This window comes from Betta splendens, chromosome 2, assembly GCF_900634795.4.
Source record: "Betta splendens chromosome 2, fBetSpl5.4, whole genome shotgun sequence".
NCBI classification, from domain to species: domain Eukaryota; kingdom Metazoa; phylum Chordata; class Actinopteri; order Anabantiformes; family Osphronemidae; genus Betta; species Betta splendens.
The window spans coordinates 24180511-24200768 of NC_040882.2; the positions used below are offsets into that span (position 1 = coordinate 24180511).

Here is a 20258-nt window from a genome sequence, read left to right on the forward strand (position 1 = left end):
TTCAGTCTGGTGTGGGTTATTACTGTGCAATGGACAAAAAGACCAAGAATAGACCTGATCAAAGACATTTTCTTCTTTTTTTCTACATAAAATATATTGTGTTTAATGTGTAAAGTTCCATAGCGCCTCTAGTGGCAACCAGCAATAACACTTGTAGGACGTACAGCGACCTTTATTGACCTGTTAGCATGGGATTCTCTGCCTCCAGCTAATACATGCTGTATATGAAGAGCAGACAGGAGGCCAAGCACAGGAGGCCAGCTTTCTACAGAAGCGGTCCCAGCCTTTACCTTTGTGGTTTGCTGCCATGAAGAGTCAAAATCGAATCTCCTTTTATCAACAATCAGCCCATTGGCAAAAGCATGGAAACTGATCCAAGTGGACGATGAGCATCACATGCGAGGAATAAAAGCTCAAACTGCACCTTAGTGAGGTCACAGATCCTCAGAAGGTCGTTCTGCGCTTTCCCATCATGCACTCGCTTGCGTTCCCGCGCTACGTCCACGTCTTCCTCCTCTTCAGGTAATGGCTTCGCTGAAATCAGCCTGGTAGACAGAAGTTAAGCACAGTTAATACCCTGTTAGTTCCTGAGTTGAGTTCCTGTTAATACAATTAACAGGAACTCACATGACAAATTATCCTGGTCAAAGTTTAAACTCGGGGAAACAATCTCTGCAATTTTCATAAATTGTTCAAACTGCGGGCATCAGTTTCCACGGCAACCCCGCTTTTGAGGCAAGTGAACACTTAGGTGGGAAAAAAAGGCAAATTAGGCATCATTTGCTAAACAGACTCACTGTGCAACAGATGCTTTATATAAAATGAACATGCAGTACGTTACTGGTTCAGACAGGGGAGGGAATGTGGAGGAACTGTACAGAACGCAGCAGACATCACAGCTGCTGACGTCTGTCACCTTGGTTTGCAGAAGAACCTGTACTGGATGAGGACCGTGACCATGAACATCACAGCTCCCTGGATGGACATGGCGCACAGGTTCTTTCCCACCATCCCCCAGCTGAGTGGGTCCTTGAAACGGTCTTCTCCTGGGAAATGATGACAAAAAGAAAACCACGAGAGACCCGCGTGGGTCAGACTTGAATCGCCTTCAGATTGTGTATCACTTAATGCTAATTTCGGGTCCTTATCTACAAGCTCAGAGGTTGATTTAGCAGAAACACTGTCAGGAAACAAAGCAATTGCCAGTTGTGTGATTCCCTTCAAGGGCAGCCAAATATATCTTTGTCAAAAGTTAAAGGAGATGTGGAACATGTCAGGCCTTTGAAGTGTTTTTGAGACGTGTTTATTGGTGAAAGCCAGCAGTTTAAAATGCCACTTAGCCCTAAAAGTAAAATAAAAACCTGCTGTCACCGGTGTCATGTGGCACGCTGTACTTTTCATGTTTAAGCCTCTCTTGGCTAATGAACGTGTACTGTAAGTAAACCTGTGACAGCAGCCCTCTAATCATTTCAAATTCCCAGCTCGCTCCTTCCTCCTCTGCTCAGCTTCTACAGCCCTTGAGCCTGAGGGGGGGGGGGGGGGGCAGCAGACAAGGAAAACGAAAGCGCTTTCAGTCTCATTCACTGGTAAATAGCCCCTCTCCACACTAGCCCTTTTGAGCGGTGATTGCTTTTCTCTTCCTGCTCTCTGCTACAGCCGCAAATGATTCCTCAAACCACTATTTCCTGCGCCATCTCTTTACAGATAAGGCTCCTCTTCCCCCTTTCATGTGCCACTTTGCCTTTTGATAGCCTCCTCCAGCCCGGCTCCTCCTCTACAGACCTGTCCGCTTTCACCTGTCTGAACTGAACACGGGTGGACGGCGGAGCTCCAGAGGAGCCGATCATCGCCGGCCCAACATTTGGGGAAGCATCACTTTAAAGTAAGGAGAAATACAGCTGAACTGGGCTGGAGGATATTTTAGTAAGTAAAGTTAATAATACAAATACAAGACATTTCTAAGATTCATCATTCACACAGGAAATGATGTTCTCGAAGATGAATCATGTGAAGGCGGTGATGCTTTCTTACCAAAATTGAGGAAGAGGGTTGCCGTGGCCTGGTTCTTGGCCATGTCGATCAGGCCTCTGCCCAGACAGAAATGCGGAAATATCAGCAGCACCTGTTTCACTATGTTGTTGATACGAGTGACGTTCTGTTGGAGAAATGACACGTTATAACGTTAAACAGCCTGTAACTGGGGCACGGGCTCAGTGCTCTGACACATCGTCTGGAAGCAGCGGGGCCCGAGGCACGAGCGCGCGAGCAGCCCTGATGCAAGTGCGGGTCATTAGCGAGCATCCTGCTCTGCATCTGCGACGCCGTTGCGTCACGAGGCTCCAAATGGCACACGGGGAGGTGAGACGTCAGGGAGCTGCTGTGACGCGGGAGCACCGGTTGAGCTGATGAAGAGGCGAATCTTAACTCAGACTAGAGAGAGCATCCAGAGACCAAAGGAACAAGACGATGCCGTGTGAAAGCTCCTGCAGGCGTTTGAGTGTCTGTCTGTGTTTCTGACTGTATTCAAGAACACAAAGATAAACAAAGACAAAACAGAACGTCTCGCTGTTTCAGACGATCCAAACAAAGCCATCCCTTGAAACGGGACTTCCCAGCTACTCCAGCCCTCATCCCGGCCCACTTCCTGGGGGTACTGTACCACCCAGCAACGGCTCAGAGAGGCTCAAAAGCAATAATTACTGTACCGAAACAGAGGCAGGGGTTCAAACACAGAATGCAGTACAGTGAGACAGGGAGGGAGAGGAAAAGGCAAACAGAAGGAAGACAAAATATGCCTACATGTGGTGCAGCATGGTGTTCAAACGCAGACCCATGCATTATGCATGACGCTTCATTGCAGCACAGTCTTCAAAGCTCTTGCAAAGTTGCAGAGAGACTATGAATTCATCATTTCTGTTTTTGGGCAAGACCGAGCAAAGAGTAGGAGGGTCGGGGACGGCGGAGCATTTAGTCAAAGCTGCCGTTATTCATGGGCTGCGATCCATTCGTTTCACTGAGTTGGCTGTTAACGGGCAGGTAAGAATGAGCGAGTCTGTCGGCTTTAAAAATGATCCCGAACGCCACGTTTAAAGTGGAATATGTGGGAGCCGTGTGTTTATGCAGCTCGATGCATCACATTTACTGTAAGTGTGTTACTGCTCTATGAGAAGCTGGAGCTCAGCTGAGCACAAAGACTGGAGATGGGTGGGAATGAAGCAGCGTAGGTAAATAACAGCTCCCACAAGGTGATCAAACCTGACCTTATTCCTGCCTGACTGAACCCACAGTGATGCTCCAGATCAAAGAGAGATGAGTTTGGACAGGAGTGATGGGTCACCGGCCCGGTTTCTCTCCGGCAGATGGGAGCGTGTGATGTGAGGGCACGGCGACGTCAAAGCAGAGCCTCCAGCAACGGGCTCCACCTCGCGCCATAAGTCATCCCTCCCGATACGCTGCGATCCGAACGGGGAGCGGGGGAACATTTGAATATGTGCCTTCCATCAATCAAGGCATCAGTATTCATAACATCCAGCATGAAATATTACAGATCACTCGTATAAAAGCCCGGACTGTGGAGACCGAGGGAGTCGTGGTGCGTTGAGGAAGATAATTTTATATTAGCAATTCCAATAATAAACACTTTTCTCTCCAGTGTTTTTTAAGTCGACCTTTATGTAGTTTATATATGCAGCTGTCTTACGATTATACTAAGGTAGTGGGATTTTTATGCAGCAGGGGAAGGTGCTGTATTTTCCTTCATGCAAACATGTCAAATATATTTAAATATATGTAAATGTTTTAATAAATATGTCTCTGGATTTGTTGAAGTCAAACAAATGACTAGCTTTGGCTGACTGTGTGTCTGGGGAGGCCTGATTCGAGATGGAGATGAACTAACACTTCTTTTATCAAGGAGATCTCGGAGGTTCCGCAGTAAGTCAGGGATGATGAAATGCTACACAGCTGCTCCCTTTATGTTGATGCTATATGCTTATAAATGGCCGGCAATTGCTGGGGACGGCGCCACAGCCCGCGAGGTGCTTATCTGACCCATATCGCTACTTGTGCTTATTCCCACAGCGCGGCTCCATTCGCAATGCCGGGAATCACAATGAGAGCAGGCACAATATACGGCTCCGACAGTGGCGAGATACTGGTGCAGATTATATTCCCGTTGTTGAGCTAGCGCGGCAGCGGGGAAGCTTTAAATCTTGTAATTCAGTGGGAACCCTCGACTTCTGTCTTTTGCGCCCTGCCAATAACGCAGGACAACATCAACCTGATCAAGTGACCACACGTGTGAATGAAGCCCGGACTCCCCTATCTGCGCCTGTGGTTATCTCTGAGTGGCACATGGTGGAGGTATTGACTCAGACACTGCTTGGAGCATACAAGGCAGGCTGGAATTGATGCAATCCACAGGGAGCTGGACAGTCCTGGGGGGAAGAAAATCTCCCATTGGTCTCGAGACAAAACTGGGGCACGGAGTCTGTAACACTGCAGTTACTTCTTTTCTATTTCCTCTCCTGGAGAAATGGTGCTATGCCCAAAAGGGATGTAGAGTCACCCCGCGCTTGAAAACAAAGATCAAATTGAAGCTCGGAGCTTCACTTTTCCGTGACATTGTTTAACTGATGCTCCCGATGAGGCGTCTGAAGACGCTGACAAAGCTGTGACAGTAGAAGTCACAGAAGGAGAGAAGGGAATCGAGGCTTCGTGTCAAACTGGGGCATCATCTACTGTACGCGACTCACAATACGAGCAATCTGTACGCGAGAGAAATCCGCGCCTGGAGGGAAACGACGTCTGCTGATTGACGCGGACCCATCCAGCTGACTGATCAGAATCAACTATCGAGTCAGATTAGCTGCTTGATCACAGGCCGTCACTGTCCCTAATGCAGCAAACAGGAGAGGTGTGCAGTAAATCCACCCCTTGATGCTCTGCACATTCAATTATCAGCAGCGGCGCCCTTTGTGAGCGATACGCTCCACTAACACTGTATCAATAAATAACAGCAACGGCGACTTTGTTCGAGGAGCGACGCGCCAGACGAAAAGACAAATTGATAATGAACCACGGCGATAATGGCGTCGCGATGCAAACGAGGCGCCCTCGTTAGGAGGCAGAGCGGCGCCAGAGGACGCGTGGAGGGGAGAGGGGACGCGAGGGGGCGGCGGCTCGCGTCACGTGTACGAGCGGCCCCGGCAGCGGCTGAAGCAGCTGACAGGAAATGAGTGATCGGCGCCAGACTAAAAATATGAGCAGGAGTGGGTGACGTATGCTAATCACGCAAACAAAAATGAAGTCCACAGATCAAATTGGACGTATTTAGTTCAAACAACAACAAATGCATGCAGACATAATAAACGTGGCTTTAAGTTCCGGCAGCAGAGCAGCAAAAGGAACAAATTTGGTTTTTAATGAGTGAAATCGTCCAATGACTGACAGTCAACAAGGACTCCCCTCTCTCCCTCCACAAACTTCACTCTGCATTTCTCATGGAGCTCCTCTCTGGTGTCTTTGTCTTCTGATTCCCCGCAGACGCAGACGATGCAGCTCGGAGTTAAAACGAGCGCCGGCTGAAAGATGGATGAGCGAAGTTCTCCAAAGAAACAATTCTCACCCAACAATTAAACATTAAAGAGAACAGGAGAAATAACTCCTTTGAAAAACCCTTGAAGGGATAAAAGAAATATATGAAAAGTTACTCCAGGTGGGCACACGGAGGAAGCCTTTGGCTTGAATGGAGTGGGTTACGCTCCGACGTGGAGCCGCAGCTGCACTGTGGACTCAACAAAGGGTGTGTGTGTGTGTGTGTGTGTGTGTGTGTGTGTGTGTGTGTGTGTAAGACACTTACATCATCATCAAACATCTCCATGACAAAGGTGGCCACGCTGCCGTTGATGCCGATGAAGAGGTTGACGCAGGTCAGCACCACGTAGGCCGTGCTGGGCACGTTGAACACGAAGGAGGCCGGGTACATCATGGGGGTGATGGACCACCTGGAGACAAGGTGTGTTACCTACAGCAGCAGGGGGGCTGTCTGCCCACTTCCTGTCCCACACCGTGTCCATCTCAGCGTCTCCGCTCTCCCCACTGTCATTACTGTAATTGTGGTCGGGCAGCCTTCCTCACTGCCGCGGTTTAAAACGATGGGTTTTGTGTGTTTGCGCCCAATTAGTGCGGCTGTAAAGCTGACATGAGACATGGGGAGGCATGGGGAGACGGAGGTTTGTTAGGGCTCAGCCCCTGTGAGAGCAGCTCGCTCCTGCAGGACCGACGGTTCGACACCATCGTGACCGCTGCTGCCTCACTCTGCACTCGGACCAACACTTAATGCATTGAAGCGCTCTGATTTAGGTTTATTACCTCCTTAATATGAATCAGCTTAAATGCATTAGTGTATATAGTAAACATAGCATTGGCCTCCTGTTTAATAGCCCACTAAAGCACGGATTAGCTTTTATTGAGCTTTACAAACCACTCAGATCAACTTTGCAATCAGAATTCAGAGTAATGTTTGTACCTGGAGAGCAGAGATGCTTAAGCACACACTCGGTCACGTCCTCTCTTTGCGTCAGCCCCTTCTTAGTATATTGGTATATTGATTATTTGTGTTGGTCTGCAAACTAAGCTTGGATCTTTTTTGCTTCATAGATTTTCAAAAGCATTAAATAAAATCAGCAGCCACGGGAGCTGATGTCGCTGCCACTCAGCTGCACGAACCTGCAGCAGTTGCATAAACGCCGCGTCCTGAAACAGCATCTAAATCACTGCCTTTCAAACGCACTCACCCGTACAGAGCCAGGAGCAGGATGAGAGCGGGCAGGTTGGGGGGGGAGACGTAGGCTTTCTGCTGGAAGCTGAGGAAGATGACGATCACGATCAGGCACGGGACGATGTAGTTACACTGTGGGCGCAAACGAAGCGATGAGCAGCCGCAGTAAAAAGAGGAGCCCACATCAGGGAGTCCCGCTCACGTTGGACTGAAATCTGTAGATGTCTTTTTAATCAGCACTCAAACATTCTCTACTTCAATTCAATTAATACATAAATGCTAAACTCAACAACAGATCTACTCAAATCCGCTGATATCATTTCAATTTGGAGTTTGATGCTCCTGCATTTTTGACAGTTGGATAAATGATAACACTATGATACATGGGTGCTTACAGTTCACACACAACCGGGGCTGTCTTTAATATTTCCCATTGTTGATACAGGCGGCTTCGGGCTGGAGTCATTAGACCGGCTCTCTGGGTGTGTTTGTCTTCCACTCACGCTGCGTTTATCCTCCATAATGCCGTTTTTACCAAAGGTGCCTGATAAAATGTTTACTTCCATTATGCCCCAGGGAGAGCACCAACCAGCAGGGGCAGAGCTGTCCATAATTACGCCTCAGCCCCGACTGTTGCTCAGGTGAAGCCAGCAATGTCAGAGCTACATTATCAATTACAGGGGACGTGTGCGTGCGCTTATTTACACGCAGCCCGAGGTGGAGAAAATATCTGCAGACTCGCAGAAGACTTTCAATCTGGGCCTGAATGGGGCCGAGTGGAATTAGAGCACGCGCCTTTCAACTTCGCAGGTGCTATGGTGTCAAAATTAAAGCCAGCCCCGAGAAGCAGTGATGAATTAGGAGGCCTGGTGAGGCGGGCACTTACCATGTCCCAGGCAAAATTGGCCAGCCAGTAGACAGCTGGGTTTACTCCACTGACAAACTGCAGATGCTTGGCTTTGCTCACCCTCTCCTGGATGAGGAAGAGGACAAAGCTGGCAGGGATGAAGGACATGGCGAAGATAACGCAGATGGACACCACCACGTCCGTGGAGGTTGTGGCCCTGTGATTGAAGGGAGCACAGCAAACAGGACGCTGGCTGCAGAGCTATTAGTGAGTAAAGGATAAACACGGCGGGGGGGGGGTAAATTTAGTAAAGGCTTTCATTTGTGAGAAGGCGCCGAGGCATTGGGAACATTTTTACTTTGATGGTGAAAACATCCTTTCCGATGCAGCCACACACAAGGAATCCGCTTGGCAGGAACACAGGTAACTAAATAATAATTGTACTCTTATCCCTGGGTTTCCATTTGCTGGGATTTATGAGCCCTTAGCTTAGAGCGCTGTAAGGTGCTTTAGAGGAAAACGACCACATGAATTGCAATATGAGAACTCTTTATGACACACAGAACTTTAACTCAATTGAAATCTAAATTAAATGCCCCCATTCCTCCTGTGAACCTGATTATGTTTGTATGGAGCTCAGCCCGTCTTGATTTTCCATTTCAGTGGGTGCTAGTTCTCGCTGCACACACGGACGCGCCCGCGTTTCCTTCATCTACCAACATCCGCGAGGCCAGAAATTACGAATAATCATCCCCCCCCCCCGACGTCTGCGAGAGCAACACGGAGGCCGCAGGCTCGACGCCGGGCCGTTCAAGCAACAAACCGGGCTTCCCGTCGCAGTCTCTCGTTACCGACAAATGGGGCGCCGTGACATTTACGCAGAGCTCGCTTCATTTCCTGTCACGAGACGCAACCGCGACGCCTCGAAACACTCATACACCTGCAGAGATAATTAATAAAGCCAATGCCGTTAGTGTTAATGACTTAATTAGAGCAGCATTCCATTCGGTGAAGCGATGGGAAAAGCAGCGAAAGTGCTCTTTGTACGTAATAAAGGAGCTTTTAATGACGAGAGGCCGATTCAGCTCTTTACGGCTCCAGACAACAGGTGAGGAAAACAGAGGCGCGGCGATAAAAACGCTCCTTCCTCCTCCGAGATAACGACCTTCATTTCACTGCGTCTTCATTTATGCCGCCCCGGCTTTGAAAACGTCCTTCGTCGCGTCTGCTCAATTAGCACTGCATAAAATTGCGGTGTATTCCTTTAACCCCCGCCGCCGTCCTCACCCTCGGCCACTGATAATCTCTCACAAGACTTCCCACTGCGCAATTAGCATATTAAATAAGTTGCCCTGCGTGGCTACGTGGCTATATTTATCATCACCAAACAGACGCAATTACGACGCATAAATAGGAAACAACGCGCCGCAGCGGGCGCCAGCCCACGTTTCAGAAGGTTCGAGGCCGCGTGCTCCGGTTGGGTGGGGAGATAATGTACTGCAGGGGACACAACTGCGAAGGATCTAACCCTGGATGCTCGGCGCCGGCTGATTGCTGTGAAGAGGAGGACAAGCAATCCGCTAATTAGCCAATAATGGAGGCGCATGAAGGATGATCGGCGGGAGGGGGGCTCCGCCACGCGTTTCCGTGGGATGCTACGGGCTCGGGACTGCGTGCGAGCGCGCTCATACGGGCTCGTTCCCGCCCCGATACCAGTCGGTCACAGCTTGATAGCGCGGCCATATGCGATTTTTAAATTGGATATTTTCAGAAACATGCTAATATGCTGAGCTAAATTACACATCAAATTCAACAGGGTGGTTCGAAGTGAAGTTTTTGTCAGTTGCCAAAGTGATGTTCCTTATTAATTAAAATGTGATACATATGTCTCTGCGCTGAAACGGTGCCAAAGTCTGACATTTCAGAAAATTATTTTTGTGCCACTGCAGATGAAGCGCAGAGACCTCTCTCCAGCAAAGTGGTAATTTCGACGGGTGTAAGCATAGATTTTCTTTCCACCTGCACACTTCCCACAATTCTGTGGCTCATGAAATTACTCACATTGAAATTGGCTGTGAAGCGCACTGGAGGGGAGTGTCACTTCAAATTAGATGGCGGGGAGAAATTTTTGGGCCTGGCGAGCGAGCGAGTCATTAGTGATGAATTATTAGCGGCGTAACGACTCCAGCAATTGTCTCTCCAATGACTTTAGGAGGTGTCGGTGAGAAATAGAAACGCATTTTTAAGCTTTCCTTAAAACTTCACAATGGCTTTTTTTCCCATTGATTTCAAAAGAGAGGCAGACGTGTTCAGACAGATGGTGGTTAGTCTAAATCCACTGCTTGGGCGCCTCTCTGTCGTCGATTTGCATGTTCTGCCCGTGTCTGGGTGGGTTTCCTCCCACAATACTAAGATTAATTGGCGCCTCTAAAAACGCTGCCTGTAGGTGTGAATGGTTGTCTGCCTGTGTGGCCCACAGTGTTCCTGCCTCCCTCGCGGTGACAGCCGGGACCGGCTCCAGCACACCTGCGACCCCGAGCAGCAAAGTTGGTTAAAATAATGAAGGGGGAGATATTTCGGGCTTCGTGTCAGAGTTGGAAAGTGTCTTTGCTTCTGCGGACAGGAATATAAAAAACAAACAGACCGACGACAAGGAGCCCACGCGCTCGGTCTGCGTTGACCAACGGCGACACGGAACCGGCCCATGTCTGACGCGCCATCAACTAAAAGCCTTTGCTAGCTGAAGCAGCGGGAGCCAAGACGAGTCCCATAATAAATCCGGGGTTGTCGGTACGAGCAGCAGCCGTCACACTACCCGCTGTCGGCCAGTGACTGTTCATATAAAAATTATTGATAAGCTTTTAGCGAACCACTCTGGTCGTGCTTGGTCATCTGCTCCAGTAGTCGCTTCCCCTTTTCCCATTCCTGTCTGCGACGCACTTATCCGACAATGAGGAAGTGTCCGAGCTAATCTGGAAACCGGGGCTCATAAATTGCGGTTGTCAACGTCTGCGCCGAAAGCTGAGAGTCTCATCCTGGATCTACTGTAGGGAGGCCGTCGTAATTATCCGCCGTCTCCCTTTCTAACTCAGGGCTGTCGTCGGGGCCCGATCACTACATAAATACCTGCCGAGGCCTCGGCTGCAGCTCCGGCGGACTGTCGGGCCGCGCGCCCGCGACACGGTGATTGGTGGCGGCCGCTGAATCGGCAGGATAATGGCAGGAGTTGTGGTTATTGCGGGACACGTCCCCACGGCCTCCCATTAGCACGGCTGATTACAGCCTGGCGTCTGCGCGGCCGAAATGCTAAATATTGACAACGGATTACGTGGAGGATCACACGGCGGAATGGCTGCGGCGCCAAACCAAAGTAAAACAGCTCACAGAGTCGAAGCCGCGTGTTGTGATTCAGCACATCATTAATCTCCGGCTCTCATGGGGAGTCGCTCTCTTGCTAGCCCTAAGATAAAGCATGAGAGAAAATGCTACATCCTTGTTCCCATGGGCCTCCAAATCTGTGCATACGCTAACAAGCCTCTCATCTGTCTATCGGCCTCACATCTTCTATTGTGCTGCCTCTTACTCATCTGTTTCACTCTTCTGGCTGTCTGCAGTCTTTCTGACTCACTCAGGCCCATCTCTCTCAGTTTCTTGGAGAACATCGTCGTGACCAACAACAAGGGGCTCTCTTTGTCACCGAAACCCCGCACTCTTTGTATCGGTCTGGTCTTTGGGACTCACAGGGCCATTAGGGACATCTGCTCCTTGGTGAGGTTGAGGGGGTGGTTGGACGTGGTGATGCCGTGCTGCCTGGGGTCCTGGCCCGGCGGCAGATTGCCCCTCAGGATGGCGTTGTTGGCCACGCTGAGGAAGGCCACTACGCCGTGCCATGCCTTGTTGTAGAACCACACCTGACGAGACAGACGCACACATTGGCAACAAGTCGCACAGTTAGACCGGTGCAAACAGCCTTAAAGCGTCATGTGCTGTTCGTCCCTGCTTGATGCAGTGATTTTTCATTCTGTTCACTTCTGTTTCCTTTGTTGACAGTGACCTTTGTTTGTTGTTAGTTGCTATGATTTCTTGTTAGTTCCCCCATTGTGTCAATACATCTGAAACTTACAACACCTTGGTTACGGTGAGTCTGTAAATCATTACATTAAATGATATTGTGCTAGCAATATAATAATCACGGGTTTGTGCATTTGGGTTCACACGAGTCAGTAAAGAAAGGGTTGGATAATCCATCAGCTGCTCTGAGGGGCAGGATGCGCTGAGATGAAAACGTTTAGCAGCAGATAAAGGGCTGTGACGAAAGCCACATCCCGATGGAAGCTGCAGAGACATGAAGTCAAAAAATAAATACATCCTTCACACTTCCGTTTGAATGTAAGTGATTCTCTTATGGCTGCTGGGCTGCAGAAGAAAAAGAATGGATGAAAGAGAGGGAGCGAGAGAGGACCCCCCACTGTTAGCGCAGCGCTAATTAAGACTGGATAGTGTTTGAGTGTCGGGCCAACATAAGACTGCATCACAGGAGGATGTGGAGGAGCCTCAGTGTGTGTGTGTGTGTGTGTGTGTGTGTGTGTGTGTGTGTGTGCCTCTCTCCCTTCCCTCTGCATCATATCACAGATCAACAGAGGACTGAGATCATTTTTAGTTATTTTATTTCCTCTTCCAGTCGTCTCTGAAAGATCTGCAGCCCGAATATCATTTGATGATAGCGATGACTGATAGTAAGAAGCTGGTTGGGTTTATATCAACTAGACAACAATGTTAGAATGAAGATGTAGACTAATGATTTCACATCTGCTTCCTGTGTCTATTAATAGCCAATATTTCTCCCCTCAAAATCAAACAGAGCCACCTTCCCTGCATTTCCTCCAAACTAATCTTCCAGCAGTGCAAAAGGGCCCTCGGCAGTTACTGTAGTACCTTTACATTGTCCCTGGTCCCCAGATTCTTCAGCAGCGTTTCAGACTTCTGGAAGATCTGATCGGTCACATTATCCTAATGAAGATGAGGAAAGAAAGAATAAAGATGAGCTGGAGTCTTAATTGGATACACTTGGAAAACCACTGCTGCTCAAACACCAGGCAGACGGAGACGGGGATTAAGACTTCTGCAGAGCATCTGGCTGAGTTGAACCACTTGCACAGACTTTGGGGAATTGAACGTGTCCCCTGCCATTTTGGTTACTTTCCCCTCTGTTGACGTTTCTGTTTAATTTTTAAATAATTGCAATCCCGAAAGCTATTATGAAACGAGTCGTGCCCACGTAGAGTCATTTCATCACTCACTGCCGTGGACCAATCGGCGTCGTTCTATTGAAACCTCCTCAATAGAAATGAAAAGAACAGAAAAAGCGATTTTCGGAAAGTGTCGGCTCAATTTTGTTGCGAGGTGAGGAGATGAAAATGATAGAGAGAGGGTAGACTGGACAGGTTGCATTAGAATCCGCACGCCTGCGCTCATGTTTCTTGTGAAATGAGCCTTGGGATGAGAGCTGCGGATGACAGGCATGCGGTCTGCAAAGTGTCATGTTGATACCACGCTGTTCAGCCCAGCCATAAGAGCGCTGAGCACATCACACGTGTGATATAAATGCAAATAGACCTCCTGTGGACTCATCCTTCATTACGGCGCTACAGCAGGTGAGAGTGGGAGCTGCCGGGGCACGGGGGTGGGGGGGGTCAGCGGTGGGAGAGCGCCGGTGACAAGTGGAGGAGATGGAGGAGAGCGGCGGGTAATAAGACACACAGGAGATCATACAGTCGCTGCTTCCTTCCCACAATCCTTCACTCCATGTCGTGACACCTCAGACATTTGGAAAAATACTCCACGAGAATATATTCGGGGCGTTTTCTGCCCTGCCGCAGATTCTCTGCAAAATGTTTACACATCATCTCGGTAAGTTGGCAGCAACGATCACAGTGTGAGGGAGGGAGGAAGGAGCCCCCCCCCCCCCGCGCTGACAGGAGTATTTGTGTTTCTAACATCCCTCTGTTCCAAGTCATTACCTATTCATATAGCGAGCACACAACAAGCCTCACGCTCCTGTCCGTGCAGCAGAGCATGGGGGGGTTGGGGGGGGTCACCGTACGTGAACATCTCTCACTCCAACGAGTGGCGTCTGGCAGCGGCCGCGGGCGCCGTCCCGGGGATTAGCGATGGCTGAAACGTGATGAGGCGTGGGCCGGCGGCTGCCGGGGTCTAATCCTCCACCAGCTCCTCCCCGCTCAAGGACAATGACGCGGCGGCTCCGGCCGGTGGAGCTGCCAGTGCGGCGGCTAACGACACAGTAATAAAGCCGCTCGAGTGTGCCGCGACTCCTTTTGGCCGCCGCTGCAAAGTGGCCTCCGCGGTTCAGCGGTCACGGAGTCTGTGTGGAAGTGATTGTGTTCGAGACGGTATGAAAAACGGGCCAGTAAGGCAAGTGAGGCTTATATCTGCAAAATGAAATAAGAATTACAAAAAACTATTGTTTGAGGCTCTAGGAATATTTCGGGGAACAGCTGGGAAATTAACACCATCTACAGAACACAACGTGACATCTGAAATACAATTTTTAGCCTTAATTATAGGACTTCCTGCACACAGGCTGCCTTGTTCTCATTGTTCCCGTCAGCTCCTGCAACACAGAACCTTATTTCTACCTGCTAGACGGAGGAAATGCAATTACAGGGAAATTTCAAAGCCCACTTTCCAGTCTGGGCAGGTGGCTCAGGGTGCAAAAAGCACACTGCTTCCCGTCACCGTATCAGCTCCCGGTGCAGCAGCGGGCCGGACGCTTCCCAAGGACAGCGCGGCACTTTAATAACACGCGATGCAGCGCCGGGACGCCTAATGCCCGGCTATTAGAGTTACATCATCGCTGCTGCACGAATTAAAGGCACATTAGCGCCGAGATCCGGGAGACGAGAGCCGAGCCGGGACGGGGAGGAGACCGGAGGCGCCGATCGCAAAGCAGTCTGAAGGTCCGAAACCTGAAATGTTAATGAGACGCCGTGTGCAGGCGCGAGGGAGGAACGAGGAGGGGACGAGTGAGGTGCTGGAAAGTTTAAGCATCACTGGGAGCTGCAGAGTGAGGAAGCTTTGCCGGGTAATTATCCAACGTGCGTGTTCTCGCCCAGCGAAAAAGCCAGATCCCTGGATTCAGTCAAACAATGCACAGGCAAGCGCAGCCTGTTGCCATGGACACTCGCCCAAATGGATCTGAAGAATCTAAGCCACCGCTGTCCTTTGCTTTCGTCGCCGTTTCCGAATCGTTTCAGCGGGGTCCAAACGTCCACCCGCGACAGCCTCACCTGTATCCAAGATACCAAGCGCTCTGAACAAAGAATTAGGAGCTCAACACGACAAACTGCAGCCTCAACAGCCGCAGCCGCAACTGAATGAAACCTGCCAAACGATGGCTTGTATGGTTTATGTACTGAAGGACAATGGAACGTTAACCTGTATGAATCAGGGAAGGGTGTTAGATACGACCTGATGTTGTTACTGCAACATAATAATCAGGGTGTTGGTAGTCAGTCCATCCAAAAGCTGTGGAGACACTTTAATGGTTCGACCAAAACGGCCTCAGGCTCAAACAACTAAAACTTGTTCTTTCATTAAAACAATACTTCTTAAACACAGAACAAACGCTTTTGTGAATTCTTCCGACGAGGCCCAGCACTAATTCAGAGTCAGCAGCCTGAGGATTTAAGCTGTGTTGGTGTCCTTGGCGTCACACCTTTGTGTTGCAAGCGCATACCAAACTTTCCCAGTTCTTTGTGCCTCTGGGCTCTTTCCAAACACACGTCGCCTGACCTTGAACGACAACGTGCGCCTCCTGCGCTCCCGAAAGCAGTTCAAATACTCCACCCGCACCCGCGAGTCCGTGAATGCTGAGACTGCTTTAACAGCCTACCTGGAACGGGCGGAAGAGGCTCCTCAGGTCCCTGAACGCAGCGCCGACGTCGGCGTCGGTCACGCGCACCTGGGAGTTGACCGCTCCCACGGAGACGCCTCCGTACCTGGAGGAGAGAGACGAGAGCGGGGTCACGGCGAGCATCGATACAGCACGAACGGCTGACCCGGGGTCAGCCGCGCGGGCGCCTCCCCCGGCCGCTCGCCTGAATGCGCCGTGGACCTTCGCAAGCGATAACTCCCACCGACAGTTTGCGCTCAACGTGAAATAGCAGGTTGAGGGATGAATATCACAGAAAGGCCCAGCAGGACTTGTCAGAGCGTGACAACTGCAGAACACTGTGCGATGGAGGGATGCGAAGCCTGCAGCGCTCGCGTCACTCTCGCCTGACCTCCCCAACGCCGGCGCAGCCCTGCAGTCATTTGCCCGTCTGATGCGCAAAAGCTACATAAACTGTTGACTAGAGAGCCGGAGAGAAGTCGCTGGAGGTTGGATCTGGTTCCAGAGATGTGAAGGCGCTTCATGTGCGCTTCAGAACACGCTGCAGAATGTTAAACAGCTACTCCTCCTTTACCTTCTTTTACCGGAGTTTTCAAACGTCTTGACCAGGAAGTCCGTCATGTTCCGCCCAGTTAGGTCCAGCAGCGTGTCCGTGGTGTTCTGGATCCTCTGCAAAAAAGGAAGTCACAGAGCTACACGTCACTGCTTCACCAACAGAGCCCGAAGCGCCGGTTTCACCAATGCAGTGGTTCCTGGTTTCCGCCGATTCAAAACAAAAAATGTGTTTGTGTGAACCTTGTCCTTGAGTCAATAGAAAGACAGTTAGCAAACAAATGCAGTTCGGGGACTTTATAAATAGTACATTGATACCACTCCATAAAACTACATCAATTATGTGACACACATATTATTTTAATGGAGACTTGGACACTTGGCTCACTGTAAACATTTCACCATCAGTTTATTGTCAAACTGAAACAACCACACTTCTTCCACCACTTGTTTGCTCTGAAACGTACCTGGATGGAAACCTGTTAAATATTACAGGGCTGAGCAACGAGCTGGCAACACAGACAGGCTTCTCCCACTGCAAACGCTGCCTGCTCCTGCTGTAAACACTGATCTCGGAGCAGCGAGAGGCCGACAGACATCACAGCTCCTGCTTCTGACGAGCATTCGACATATTCACCTTTGGAAGTCGTGTGCAGCGCGTCACCGAACTTAGGAAGGAGATCTGTGGTACCAGTCAATTAAACTCAGCCATGGGAGGCCCGGCTCCGATCCGGACCCCCACCAACGCTGTGTCGAACGCCAAAGGACCCCAATTAGATGGCCTTCGGTGGCTAAACGGCTCCATTCAAGCATCCAATTAAGAGAGGGTGTGACACAGCACCGGGAACACGCGCAGCGTCGTGTCGGCTGATGTTTCCCAGCGCGCACACGGCTGCAGGGCTGCCGTCGCCCGCTTGTTTAGAGCACCAACGCCATGTTAATTAGGGCAGCGCGACGCCTGATGAGGTGCAGGCGAAGCCTCCGATCGCAGCGCGCTTTGCCAGCAGCCCGCGCCCGTTATCTACAGCTCGACGTGAAGCTTCTGGGTGACATATTAACCCACGTGTGCCAATTAGGTACATGTGTAACATCTGTATAAGCAGAGGAAAGTGAAATGTAAGTCTATAAGTTGCACATTGGAAACAAGGTCTTCATTCGACCCCAGGAGGCTCAACGTGTCTGTCACCGCGTGAATAAACAGCAGTTAATGAGCAACCAGCTGTTTTTGACTTTGTAACTCTGCAGAAAACTTTACAGCTGATAGCCACAATGCAGAAATAGAAAGGTTGGACACAACATCAAGTTGAGCAGCGTATTTAAACCGACTACTGACTGAATATTATGAATATTATGTTACACCTCAAACTGAATAATCAGTTTAGGTATAATTAAACATCACACAGAGCTTTAATAAGTAAAACGCTGAAAGATAGTTCAAATAAACACACTTGCTCTTATTGGAGGATTCAGCACCTGTTCCATCAATCCACAGGTTTTTACCACCTCCTGTTAAATACTGTAGGATATTTCGTCAAAATAATGGATAAGAGCTTCTCTCAACGTCTGTTCACTGGCTCGATACCAGGACCAAAGTGTAGGAGTGAAGTGGGATTTGCACCCTCGCTCAAGTTTAATATTTCAGCCGGGTTATTGTCTGTTTCCGCTTAGGTCAGAGGAGCTAAAACCCTTTTGCTGTGCTTTGCAGCGCTAGCGAGGGCTAGCGGAGGGGATTTAACAAGGTCGCCAAAAACAAATAAGATAAGGAGGCAGAGCAAGACGAGAGCGTGGAGAATAGAAGCATACGTTAAAAATGGGAGGAAAAGAGCACGAGAGCGAAAGGGAGGAGAGCAGGAATCACAAGACAAAGAGCAAACAGAAGGAGGACGCAGAGGAAGAGGAGAACCCATCTGGCTTATGAATCAGAGATAAGGAGGACGAACGGCACAGCAACCTTGGCTTATCTCCCAACAAACACGCTTCTCTTTCGAGAAGCCACAGGAACTTGGAAACAAACAAAACCAGAAATAAGAGATTTTACACTCCACTGTGTTTACAGTGAATTTATACCCGAGCATACAGTCACTCTGGGTCTAATTATTTTGGCCTTGCTCCACATCCCTCATCTGAAAGAGCGAAATGGGAACATTATGTGATTGAGCAATACCTGAGCACAGCTTCAGTGGCTTGGCACGCAGCTCTCCAGCACGCAGCCGAGAAGGCAAACAGGTGGGCGGCGAATGGAAAGCAAGTAATCAAATCTGTTGAAGTAGCTGTGGTACAGTGTTCATGTGACGCCTGCAGGGGCGCCGCTAGCAGTTCTGGGCCCTGCAGCACCAAGAAAAGAGGTGGGCCCTGCAGTCCAGTAATAGCTCCACCACCACCTCGTACTATGGCTGGTCGGTGATCTTGGTTGGAGTGTGATGCTGTTGACATCAAGGTCGCGACATTGGATTTAGCTGCAGAATTATTTCTTTGTTTTGAAGATAAAGTATCGGTATTTAGTCAAAATTAATTTTTAATTGTAAAAAAAGGTACGCCATTGTGTGTGATGCCTTTCAGGAGAAAAAGTGTTCAAAGATAGATTCTGTAAACCTGTCAGAGTGAGAGCTCCGTCCTTGACTCTTCGGAAATAGTTTGAGTGAGCGCTCTCACCACTTTAGTCAAATAACACATCTTTTTCTGTTTGTAAGCTAGTTTCAGCAGAAACGGTAGCGGCTCATGTTCTAAAACTTGGACTATGTTTAAGAAACTAACGCCTTGTGTGGATTTCTCATTTTTTTAATCTGACTGTCTAGCAGATTATACACACAGATACTGAATTTGGGGTTTTCAGTAGTTGTCATTTATAATCACAATTAAAGAAATGACCACTTAAAATATATACTGTATTAGTCTGTGTGTAAGGAATGAATATAATACACAAGTTTTACTTTCAAATAGTGAAATGAATGAAGTTGTAGAGTTAATTGTAGACCCTTAGAATCGTCCACCAAAGCCCCCCCTTAGCGGCGCCCCTGACTCCTGCCACCGTTGATGCCTCGAAGGTAAAATGTACACATTATACTTAGTTATCTAAGCCTGTCGCCTGTAATTAAACGCTCCACGTTTGCGACGGTGACTGTGGCAGGTGATAATTGGATGAAGGGAGTTTCGAAGCGCCGCTTCACATTCTCCTGCGCCGTCTGGAAACGCTCCAGCTGATGGTGCGTTGAGCAGCTGTCAGGAGCACTTACAGGCCACAGCAAAAAGTTGCTCCGGCTCTTCCGCCCCAGATCATGAACCCGGGCCACACAGAACCACACCCAGCAACGCGGCCTCAGCTCCACGTTCTGTTTGGCCACAACAAAAGGGAAGCGGCAGCTTTTGCCTCCGCGACCTTTCTGCTTTTGTTCAGGGCGTCTCCTGTCTTCTGGTGTTGGGATTCTGAGCCATGAGGACGAGCCTCAGTACCATCCTGATCCGGGTTTGCTATAGGTTACTTCCCCTCAAACCGCGTGGTGGTAGTTGCAGCTTAAGGGCGCTCCTTTTTTCCACACGAGACGTACCCCGGTGCCAAACATCAGTAGTTGATAGATGAGGCCGAGGAGAGTAATTTGCAAGCGAGCTGTAGTTAGGCCAGGCTCCAAATGATAAAGACATCAACTGCAACACGGCGAACGTGGCGGCTTTATCAATTCCTCCGCACGCACGGCGGCCTGTTCATCTATGAAGGTTAAATATCACCAGTGAACAAGACTCAATACCTCAGAATTGATAATGGGATTACTGTTGCTTCCCATTTCCATGGAAACAATGATTCCGCGCCACCTCCTGCGGTGCCGGCTCCACGCTTTACTTTACCCGTTCTCATCTCTTCGTCGGCTTCTCACGGGCACATTTGGAGTATGGCAGGATAACAGATAAAACAGGAAGCTAACGCGATGCCGTTACACTGTGATGATTTATTCAACAGAGGAGGCTTTCGGGGTCAAAGGGAATTCATCCTCAGCTGTACTCAGCTACTCTGGGTGGTCTCTGCGTGGCACTCGCCTCAGTCCGCAGGTAAGCAATGCAGCAGGGATGATGAATTAATATGTCCCTGAGAGCGTGAACCCGCTGCACGTGCTCATGAGCAATCATTTGCTCTGTAGACTGTACACATCTGAGCCTAACACCTAATGTGTCTA

At 49.5% G+C, this 20258-nt stretch overlaps 1 protein-coding gene across 1 annotated transcript in view; it reads right to left on the reverse strand.

Moving 5' to 3' along the window:
• LOC114850366 (phospholipid-transporting ATPase ABCA1-like) overlaps positions 1-20258 on the reverse strand; it is a 93279-nt gene that overhangs the window by 20584 nt on the left and 52437 nt on the right. Inside the window, exons 33-42 of the mRNA XM_029142279.3 lie at positions 16115-16209; positions 15541-15646; positions 12564-12638; positions 11370-11539; positions 7668-7845; positions 6798-6913; positions 5861-6005; positions 2032-2155; positions 917-1046; positions 425-545 (exon numbers count right to left, since the gene is read on the reverse strand). Coding sequence (XP_028998112.1) covers positions 425-545; positions 917-1046; positions 2032-2155; positions 5861-6005; positions 6798-6913; positions 7668-7845; positions 11370-11539; positions 12564-12638; positions 15541-15646; positions 16115-16209 — 1260 coding nt within the window. The remainder of the gene's footprint in view (positions 1-424; positions 546-916; positions 1047-2031; positions 2156-5860; positions 6006-6797; positions 6914-7667; positions 7846-11369; positions 11540-12563; positions 12639-15540; positions 15647-16114; positions 16210-20258) is intronic.